The sequence below is a fragment of the Ctenopharyngodon idella genome, chromosome 8 (assembly GCF_019924925.1).
Source record: "Ctenopharyngodon idella isolate HZGC_01 chromosome 8, HZGC01, whole genome shotgun sequence".
NCBI classification, from domain to species: Eukaryota; Metazoa; Chordata; class Actinopteri; order Cypriniformes; family Xenocyprididae; genus Ctenopharyngodon; species Ctenopharyngodon idella.
In genome coordinates this window covers 7,306,806-7,317,835 of record NC_067227.1, presented here as the reverse complement: position 1 = coordinate 7,317,835, position 11,030 = coordinate 7,306,806, and the positions used below count along the sequence as shown (strand labels likewise).

Genomic DNA, 11,030 nt, shown 5'->3' with positions numbered 1-11,030 from the left:
AATCTGCCTGTTTGTCTTTTGCTTATCGCATGAAAAAAAGTAAATAAATCATATTTTCAGAAGTGCATATAACAAACTCTTTAATGTTATATATACACAAGCAACTTTTAAAGGAAAATGTTCTTCTACATTCTTACATGCAACACATTTAAGGCAAGGGGGAATATGACAGGGAAGAGAAGAAATTGTTGAATAAAGTAGTTATTTTTGTTTTGTTTTTGAGCACAAAAAGTATTCTCGTCACTTCATAACATTAAGTTTGAACCACTGTAGTCATTTATACTTTTATTATTTTTTTAGTCATTACTTTTAAGTGGAAATACACTTTGCATAAATCATTTTTGGTTTTGGATTCTGTCAGTCTTTCTGTTCCTACTGCTCATTCTTCTGAATCCTATTTGCATACACATCTTTTCTTGATTACTGTACTGTTACATAAGAATGGCAAAGGAGATAAAATGGAATTGAGCAAAGAACAAACTGAGCTTGTATGTACAATGTCTAGGATCATAAGGCTGTTAGTGGAACCAGAAGTGTTTTGATCGCGTGCTTCAATTGGGCCATCACCTGCTGTTTAACAACAAATATTCAACATGTGTCTTTTAGAAATCTCCCTAAACTGTGGATACAGAGAGGTCATTTACACAACTTTTGCTTTGAAATTTATTTAATATAATCAGAAATCACCATCTGCATCGGAAAAAATGAAAAACATTAGAGAGGGAACTGCGGCCCGCCTTTGGCCAGGACATCAGTGTTTACCTCATTTCCTGCTTAGTGCAATGTTGGCTCAAACAGACCTTCAAGGAGCCGAGAAGTTCCTAAAACACATGCGAATGACCAAACACCTCCTTGCTTTGGCAAGCTCATGCTAATCCAGTCCAGACGACAAGAAATTTTTATGGACTGAATTTCTGGCTGTAATACGAGTCACATTCCCTTTCCGGGGGCAGCTTGCTTGAACATCGGTGAGACACTAATGGGCATAACTGACTCAAAATGTTGTTTATGTAACTGGCTGAGTGGCCTGCCAAAGTATGTTGATGAAGCTATTTCCTGTATTTCCTTACGCAGTCTGCAAATTGAGGCTTCGGTCATAATTTGTGCTCCTCTTGTGTTACGACCCTTTTGAACAAAAAAAGACTGAATCTGTAGTTTGTCGTTTTAATTGTTTTAATGAACATTCATTTAGCAGACATCCTTTTCCAGGGTGATGCAATAATTATATTAACTTAAAATAAATACTTTTTTTTTTACACAAAAAATGATAAAACAGGAAATAATAAACCCAAAAATAGTAAGTGGTGTTCTGCAGAAGTATTTGAGTGAATAAAAGGAAGTTAAAGCCACAAATGGAGGTGACAGAGGAAGTCAACTGAGTTTACCATCAGTTTGAAATCGAAACTTACTAAACATCCATTACAATGACCCAGTAACCTACAGCATAACTGTTTTAGTTATTATAGTTTTGTGCATGTGAAAACATTTAAAGTGGTGTGGCTTGAACGAAGAGCAGCATATTGCTTCGATGGACAATTTAACTTCTGTATTTGTGTGAAATGTTTACAAGTGTAGGCTGGATGGGTGCGACAGCTTTGGGTGGGATGAGCTTGACCCTGAAAAGAGTCTGCTTTTGTTATGACATCTGTGTTTTTATAGGGTATAAATGTGGACGTCAGCAGGCAATGGCTGCTTCCACACTACCAGTGGATGCCATTCTGTGCCTGAGGTGATTTGCGAAATCCACCTGGGTTTGCGAAAGTACCCGGTTGATGACCGTTTTTGGGATCCAACCCTGGAGAACAGGGACAAACCAGACATTAGAACACTTATTTGGAAGTATAATGTGATACTACATTGAGAGTGAGTTTACTTAAAGCATTAACTGTCAATTATCATTTAAATTCACAGCTGCTAAGGTAATCTGCATTTTTTAAGCCACCAGAAACACCAAATAAAACTGAAAAAATAACAGTTTTCTAAAAGGTTTCCTGAAAACTCCCCCTATATTGGTTGGGAAAGAGATAGTCCCACCTCAAACTCATGCTATTGGTTGAATTAATGTTGCTGTGTTGGGCTCAAACAAACAGAGCAATGTTTTGATTGCAACAACAGTGCAACTTTTCAGGGGAATCAGCCGAGTAACGGCTTGCTTATAAATATTAAACTAGAATAAGTGAAAGTATTTAACATCCAAGAAATTGTACTTCACCTTTTAACTGAGAGGGCAATTGACTTACCTTAAGGTCTAAACTGAGCAACCAAGTAAACTTTGTCTTATTGGGATCATCTGCACTTGGTCGCATAACAATACAGGTGGGTCCATTCTCAGCCCTCAGAAAATAAGAAATATTGTAAATTGAATACATTGCAAGAGGTTTGAATTTTTTTGTTTGTTTGTTATTTGGTAGGGTTTGGGGGAGTGATTCAAATTTTCACTTACCTTACAAATCCTTTCTTCTCAGGCATTCCAGGGTGCTGAGTGGACATCCCAGCCAGGAAGCATGTAGATCCCCTCCGCTTGGCACAGCGGACACTTACAAAATCTCGTGGACCCACCACATTTCCAGGTGTTTCACCTGAAATCTCATGTGTGATCATAGTATCTTGACCGATCTTCTGAAGAATCTGAGAGGGAACAAAACTGTATTGAATACCAAATATCTATAGGCAACAAAAGCTGTATGATTTGTTACACTGTGATGAGAAGATAGGCAGTCCTTCAAAAGTGCAGTGACTAAAAATGCACACAAGCCTGCAGCATAGGGAGCTGGAAGTCAGTAGATCTTTTTCTACCCACCTTGACTTGTTTGACATTGGGATTCCACTCCCCCATTTGTTCCATGTTATCCACCAGCTCCTCATAAAGATCATCTGTTTGTTGTTCCAGCATCACTTCCAACTTAAAAACCTTCCCAATATCTGGTAATACTTTACTCATCACCTTATCACCACTGACCTGAGAGAGAAAAACCCACATTAAAAAAAAAAAAAAAAAACATTAATTATTATTAGTATATATGCAGTATATATGAACAAAAAAGTGAACCAAGTGCTACTGCTATAAAACTGTATAATAAAATATGCATGTATACATGGCCTCATCAGAATGAATGATGAAATCTGATTATTATTATTATTATTACAGTCTCAATCTCAGTTTGCCAGCCATCCTGGTCACTGAGGATGCTGATAGACTTCTGCAGAGCTTCTTGTCCCTGCTGCACATAGCACTGCTCAGCTTCACTGTATGTCTCCTCTGCAATCCGACTGCCTGTGCAAAGAAACACACACATAAATGTTATCATCTGCATAAATAAAAAACAAATACATACTAGATTTCTGTAGAAAATGTGCATTTCTGTGAAAATGGTGGAGAATTTTCATTGACCCTTTCTGCAAATTACATTGTTATGCCAGTAAGTGGCAAAAAGTGTCTTTATATGTTACTGAATCATTCATTCAAAAATACTGAATCATTCAGGAAATAAACAAGTAAGTGTCCATCACACGTGCACTTCAGAATCCCATTGGAAATAATAGGTCTAATTCGAACATATGACTCTTTTCACATACTGTTTTTCACCTACTATATAGGGAAGTTGGAATATTTGGATTCAGAGACTCATTATCATTATCATGTCATTATGAGTGAGTCATTGAATCATTCACTCAACCAATTCGTTAAAAACACTGAATCATTCGGGAACAAAACAAGTAACTGCATCCAAAATCGCATAGGTTGAATTCAGGTGTCCCATTAGCGTGACATATTCAAGTGTCCCAATTTACTTGAATTTACCTAAATAGGTACATTTGATGAAGAACTTACTTTACCATTAAGGAAGTACATTCTATATAGTATGAATGTGTGTAGTATGGATGAAATCCAGACATACTATTGTACATCGGCAATGTTGTCATTGTCATGTGACCTATGACATCCATTGCGTTGCTTCACTGCCATTCACATCTCCTCTGCCGTGGCAATTTGGGACAGTAAAGTGTCCATCAGATACACACCTCATAATCGCGCCAGATGTAGTAGGTCATCTGGGTACTTTTCACCTACTATGAATACTATGGATTCGGACATACAACTTATTTTTTCACCTACTGTACTATATAGGGAAGTATGCGATTTCGGATGCAGTGACTGTCTTGAGTCATCGAATCATTCACTCAACCGATTTGTTAAAAACACAGATTCATTCAAGAACAAAACAAGTGTTTGTTTTTATGAGTAATTGAATCATTCACACAACCAAAATGCTGATTTAGGAGCTAAACCATTGCTGTATTGCTCACGGATGCACAATTCTGCTGCGGCTTTGTCTATAATTATTTTAGATGGTGAAGTAAAAATAGATAAATAGTTGCCAATGTTGTGTCTAAATGGGAAGTTACTCACCATTAACTTTGTTTTTTGATTGTTTATATATCTTTTATACGAAAGCAATCACACTCTCTAATATTCAAAACAGCAGCACTATTGCTTAAATGATATACACAGTATATTGAACAGACATTTAAACAGGACAATAAATGAGTAAATCATTTCAAGAATTTAGTTGGCTATTATTATTATTAGCTATTACATGTACAGATGAAGTCAACAGCATCCATATTTCTTTATATAAATGTTCAAGTTGTGTGGAATTTCTCTTACTGAGCAGGGAGCTCCTTCTTCGGATGTGGTTAATCCAAGCACTAGGTCCAGGTCCAGAAAGCTTGTTCAGCTCATGATGGATTGCAATCATTGCATTCTTCCTCAGACCTGATTGTGATTTAAAAATAAATAAATAAATAAATAAATAAATAAAATAAAAATTTAGATATGTATATGGTGATTTTGCCAAAGTAAGACATGTACCAACATATTTTGTTGAAAAGCCAAACCTTGACAAATTGTAAAGTTGGCCCCTTAATAAACTTAAATTTAATTATTATTTATTATTATTAAAAATATTTCAGAAAGCATTGATATATGAAACAGCTTCTTACCTGTCATGTTTCTCATGTGCCTGTAGGAAATGCCAGCACACAGTTTGAACGTTGCAGGCAACATTATCAAATTTTCTTAACTGATAAATGAAACGTGGGCACGGTGAGTTAGAAGTGGAATCTGAAGAACAGCTGGATGCTTTGGCCCCTTTATAGCCCCATCAGACAAGGCCGCATTCTCGTCACCTCGCAGATAAAACAGCACCATCACTCAACGCACGGGGGCGACCCTGTGTGTCAAGGATGTGCAGTGAACACGACGGCCTATCTGTTACCACTATAAACACGTTGTTACAGATAACAGCTAGTGCCTGAAGACTACCCACACAGAACACTGGTTAGTACTGTTTTCACTTATGTCTGCTTTTCTTTCTTTTTCGAGTCAAAACAAACAGCACAGTACAACTAAACTTATCTACAGATATATTTTCACATTTGATAAGCCGGAAACTCTCAAAATGTCACACATGACTTGCTTGCCTGGTTCCATTACAGCTTTAGTTCAAGAGGTCAAGTTTAAAATGTGACAAATCATCATCATCATCATAAGTCCAAGGGGTCAAATAAAATGACATCATTACTTGGTGGCATCCCAGAAAAAGAGGTAATTAGTGGCTTGTTTCAAAAATAAAGCTGAGTGGCCACTTGTGTGTACTTTTAATGTGACCAATTATAGCTTTCAACAATACCATATTCTGCAAATCCAGGTTACATCTTATTACATGCTGTACTATACAAACTCACATCAAAGCTGCAACAAATCAATTCTCCATCAGTGATAACATTAAGAGGCTGGTCTGACAGCCTTGGACACAACGGCAATGGAAACTTTTCTAGTTCTGTGAAAATATTGGTTTAATGACTTGTGGTTTTTAGCTTGACGTAAAATCAACTTGTTCAAGAACATTTAAGCAATATCTTGTGGGGGCAAGTGGCTTTATGAGTGAAACTACCTTAACCCACAACCCTGTGTCCTTCAAAGTAATTTATACTTAAGGCCTTAACCTTTATCAGACAAACTTCTAATCAGGAGGTGTGGAACAGCCTCAGACTGTTGAAATGAAGCTGGAACAGGTGCAAACCATAGCTGTCAATGGATTTCAAACTTACGTACTCGTGAAATAGCTTCAAGTCATCATTTTAATACACTTGATTTGTCTTGAGATTCGCTAACATAAAAAAACCCTTGGAATGGTATTGTAAATGCAAGATTATGAGGTCGAGATTCATATTATGTTCCTTCTTGAATTGCTCCGTTTGGTTATTGATAAACTATCCATTTATTTAAAGAAACATTTGAACACTAAAAAACTATCATTAATTCTCTATGCATGGGATATAAATGTATTTTTAGGCCAGTGTGTTCTGGATTCCCATGATGTCTATACAACTGAAATCCTGGACACTTTTACAGTTGGGGAAGATGAATGAAATGTCTTTCTACCAATTGGCATCTGATTGGAAACTGCATAAATATGAGAAAACATCTGCTGAGGTATGAAACTTCATGAGTCTGGTGTATTGTGGGTGTGTGCATAAAGGCTAAAGTGAAGTGGTGCCAGTTGCAATCTATTAGTGGTTGAAATCTGATTAAATGAGGGCATATTTACATACTGGAAGAAAACTGTACTGTAGCATTGGCAACTATTTATCTATTTTTACTTCACCAACTAAAATAGTTATAAACAAAGCCGCAGTTCTTTATGAAATGTACCTACCTAATTCAAGTAAATTGGGACACTTGAAAATGTCATGCTAATGGGACACCTGAATTCACCCTATGCGATTTTGGATGCAGTTTTCCTTGTTTTGTTCCTGAATGATTCAGTGTTTTTAATGAATTGGTTGAGTGAATGATTCAATGGTTGTCATGGATTGCAAACATGAATTGAATTAATTACATGATATGCCATTTTTTTAATCAAATTACTTATATTTTATCAATATTTCCTGAGAAAAGACATTATTGTAGCATATGAGTAAAGCATTGAATTGACACAACAAAAAGTGTTTTTTTTTTTATACTAAAAAGTTTTTTTTTTCTTTTTGAAATAAATTACAATAATACTTTTATTTATCTGGGTTTCCACAAAAAAATATGCTTTCAACACTGATAAAAATAAGTAATGTTTCTTGGACACCAAATCAGCATATTAAAATGATTCCTGAAGGATCATGTGACACATTTTAAAATGTTAAATCTGTTATTTTAAATTGTAATACTATTTCACAATATTACTGTTTTTACAGTATTCAAAATATATAAATTAAAATTATATAAATTAATTAATTATTAATTTATTTAGATTTTTTTTTTTTTTTTTTTTTTTACAATTATAAAATATTTTTATATAATCACATTTAAATTGGCAGTCCTAATATAAAGTAAAACCATTTAAACCAAAATAATTCAGTTTTCCTTTCCATTCCATATTTAATGTGTTACGTTTATTTATCGTTCATGATAATCACGTACGTTATCATAATACAAACACATTCACATTTCTAAAAGAACTACACAATTATGTTCAGGCCAGCACAGGTTTTATTCAGAAGGACTGTCAGGTTTGGCTTCACATGCAGTCAGCGTAGTACAACACCTCTCTTTAAAACGTGTGTGTGTGTGTGTTTGTGCGTGTGCATGTTTACATTGTGTGAATGACTGAAGTGACACACAAAGTGCAAACCGTATCATGGGCACTAACCTGGACTAGACTACTAAAAAGGAGGCACTTCATTGGGTTTTTTCTTTCTCCAGAATGTAATTAAAACTTACTTCATGACTTATACAAAAAATGAATCCAAAAGGAGCCATGTCCTCAAAATCTCATCTTCTCTAATTTCTCTAGTTTTTACTCACCAAATAAACATCACTTCAGTTCCTTTTTAGTTTGGTCATTGTTTTAAAGGCAAAGTTCCCTTTTATGCAGCAATTACACGTCACCACAAGTTCATTCGTCACATTGTTGTATGGAGGACAAACAGGAAGTATACATAAGCAAAGCATTAACTTAGAAAAATGAACCTTTCCTCAGACTAAACTTCACAGCTGTTAAATTACTTTAGAGGATACTGTAGAAATATAAACCAATAGGTTTGAAGTTTAAACCATCAGGCCTTCAATTTTCAACCCTTTTGTTTAAATTACAGAAATAATGCTAATTTACTGTGACTCATAGCTTTCCTGTCCATTTAGAAAACTCTAAATAAAATAATAATAAAAAAAGTGGCAAACCTTTCCTTTATGTTTCCATAGACCAAATCAACATCTACTTGCTGATATAACATAATATCAGTTTACATCAGTCCCTCTTCATGATATAGAGTGCTAGAAACACTTAATGAACTATTACAAAAAAAATATGCACTTTATCTATGTATACTTGGGGAAAAGTCTGGTTTAAATTCACTGTAAAATCAGTAACACGACTCTCAGTTGCTGGAGTATCATGTTAATCAAGTTTTATAGCAACTAACCCACTGTGGTTAGAAGATTCCCCAAATTAGATACACAACCAAGTGGCAAAAGTGATGAATATTCCCTGTAATGGTAAATAAAGTACTTCCAAATCAACATGGGCCACAATTTTTAAAAATAGGAGAAACGCATTAACATGAATCCTTTCTGAATTTCACATGAAAGTGATCATGAATCATCACAACTATGTGGCGTATAAAGTCTCACCACAGTGAACAACAGCATGGCACTAGTATACACAGAGATCAGACCCCTAAAGCGTTAACAGACACATTGGTCCCGCTCGATGAATAGTTGATTGACCATGCAGTGTGCAGTGCAATTTATGTAACATGTCATAATACAGTGCAATAACCAGTTATTACACACATTTCAGATGAGAAGAAGTTTGAAATGTTAGAACCTGCACTACGTATACACTTTTTTCATTTTAAACCCTTCAGATGAAATTTCTAGCATGGTAAATTAATGGCATAACTGATACATAATTTGGTAAACACACATCAGTTTAATGATTCGAAATGACATGGCACTTAGCATACGTACTTGTGAAATAGCTTCAAGTCATAATTTTAATACACTTGATTTGTCTTGAGATTCGCTATTGAACTTTGAGGCATAAAAAACCCTTGGAATGGTATTGTAAATGAAAGATGAGGTCAAGATTCATATTCTGTTCCTTCTTTAGTCGCTCCGTTTAGTTACTGATAAACTATCCATTTATTTAAAGAAACATTTGAACACTACAAAACTATCATGTATTCTCTATGCATGGGATATAGATGTATTTTTAGGCCAGAGTGTTCTGGATTCCCATGATGTCTATACAACTGAAATCCTGGACACTTTTTAAATTAGTACACTTATAGTTGGGTAAGATGAATGAAATGTCTTTCTACCAATTGGCATCTGATTGGAAACTGCATAAATATGAGAAAACATCTGCTGAGGTATGAAACTTCATGAGTCTGGTGTATTGTGTGTGTGTGTGTGTGTGTGTGTGTGTGTGTGTGTGTGTGTGTGTGTGTGTGTGTGTGTGTGCATAAAGGCTGAAGTGAAGTGGTGCCAGTTTCAGTCTATTAGTGGTTGAAATCTGAATAAATGAAGGCATATTTACATACCGAATCTGGAAGAAAACTGTTTTGTTGTCCTAAAAAGAGAAAACGCTTGACTGTGTACTGTAGATGTATTATTAGATGGTCAATTCTGACTCCTCTTGGAGCTGCCGTGATACAAATTTAGCACATTTTTAAACTGTTTTCCACATCAGCAAAATCTCACAGTAGCTCAGATTGAAGAGTCCAGCAACATGCTTTGATTCAATGCCAAATTGCCTATGAAAGCTGAATTAATCAACCGTTTATTATATATTTTCTATAAATCGGGTAAATGAGCCACTTATGAATAATGTGGTGAGATGAGAAGTACTCCCTGACTGATTTATTGTGCTGTGATTGGCTATGTATCTGCTGGTAGGCGGCCTACCAACCCAAAGACCACGCCCACTGAGATGGCTCCGCCTTTCACTACGGTCAACGGCCTTTATGCACAAAGGAACTGATCATACAGAGATACTTTTAGCTTATGTTTGTAGACCATGTAGTGTCCGACAAATGGAGCAGATGAGATTTTAGAAAACGGACGCTGGTCTTAAGTGGACTGGAAGAGGCTGAAGCTGCCAAATTGAGTTTGTTTTTCAGTGATATCACATAATTTGCAGATGACACGGGAAGGAAACGATATAAAGCTCAAACGAGCTCCTATTTCCTTGTGCTTTTAGGCCTTTCGTCACTCTCAGCACCGAAATATGGCAATGGTTAATCAAATACGTGTCTTCCTGTAATAAGCTCTATCTTTGGCCTGAGAGAATGCAAGGCAATGCACATTTTGGGTTGAGGTTGGAGGTGTTACATGTAGACGGAAAGAAAAAAGGGGTAGATAGGTAGGTATAGCGAGAGGGATGGAGGAGGAAACGAGAGTGTGCGTGTGTTTGTGAGTGAGTGTGTAGTCTCTTAAGTTCACTATATTAGCTTTCCTTTGCAAAAGAAAATTTAAAAAGCCCCCTTCCCATTCCCTGTGGAGGCCTCTCTTTGTCGATAAAATCCCCTGAATAATATGAGTTAATATTCTGTCATTGTCAGTGGCTCTTTACTGTTCCAGCAATCCTGAGGGAGCGTGAGGTGAAGGAATAAATGTTCTCCTTTCTGTCACAAAACGGATAAATAAAAGTCTTTAAACAGGAGTTTGTTTTGTCTCCTGTCCTCTCAGCGGGCCGTGGATGGATAGTGAGGGCCAAGGCAAGGAAAACAGACTCTTCCACGCTCTGTCGACTGGTCTTTAAAGGGCAGGAGGAGTTCTTCACTCTTATTCTTTCCTCTCTTTATCGCTCACTCGCTTTTGTTCCCTGCAGTCCCGCAGCGATCTGTCCACTAGGGGGCAGAGTTTGACATGGAGTCAACAGAGTTGACACTGGAAGACGAGACCCGGCTTTGAGCGATGGTCACCTCTGGATGCTGAAGGATGAGAGACAATGACAGATAGAAATAAT

General features: G+C 36.2%; 2 protein-coding genes and 1 long non-coding RNA gene across 5 annotated transcripts in view; 1 reads left to right on the top strand and 2 right to left on the bottom strand.

Annotated features, from left to right (window-relative positions):
- Window positions 1-671: 671 nt before the first annotated feature.
- LOC127518151 (uncharacterized) lies at window positions 672-2,610 on the top strand. The gene is made up of 3 exons (XR_007931467.1): window positions 672-968; window positions 1,660-1,863; window positions 2,466-2,610. It is a non-coding gene; the product is annotated as an uncharacterized LOC127518151 (long non-coding RNA).
- Window positions 1,144-5,168, bottom strand: star (steroidogenic acute regulatory protein). The gene is made up of 7 exons (XM_051904512.1): window positions 5,005-5,168; window positions 4,670-4,777; window positions 3,147-3,274; window positions 2,801-2,959; window positions 2,444-2,628; window positions 2,241-2,334; window positions 1,144-1,795 (listed from the first exon to the last, which is right to left on the bottom strand). The coding sequence occupies exons 1-7, from the start codon at window positions 5,066-5,068 to the stop codon at window positions 1,676-1,678; spliced, it is 858 nt and encodes a 285-aa protein (XP_051760472.1). The 5' UTR covers window positions 5,069-5,168; the 3' UTR covers window positions 1,144-1,675.
- A 3,360-nt stretch (window positions 5,169-8,528) lies between these two features.
- grk5l (G protein-coupled receptor kinase 5 like) overlaps window positions 8,529-11,030 on the bottom strand; it is a 60,823-nt gene continuing 58,321 nt past the window's right edge. For all 3 annotated transcript variants that reach the window (XM_051901952.1, XM_051901954.1, XM_051901951.1), the window contains exon 16: window positions 8,529-10,995. In XM_051901952.1, the coding sequence (XP_051757912.1) occupies window positions 10,912-10,995 (84 nt within the window). In that variant the 3' untranslated portion in view covers window positions 8,529-10,911. The remainder of the gene's footprint in view (window positions 10,996-11,030) is intronic.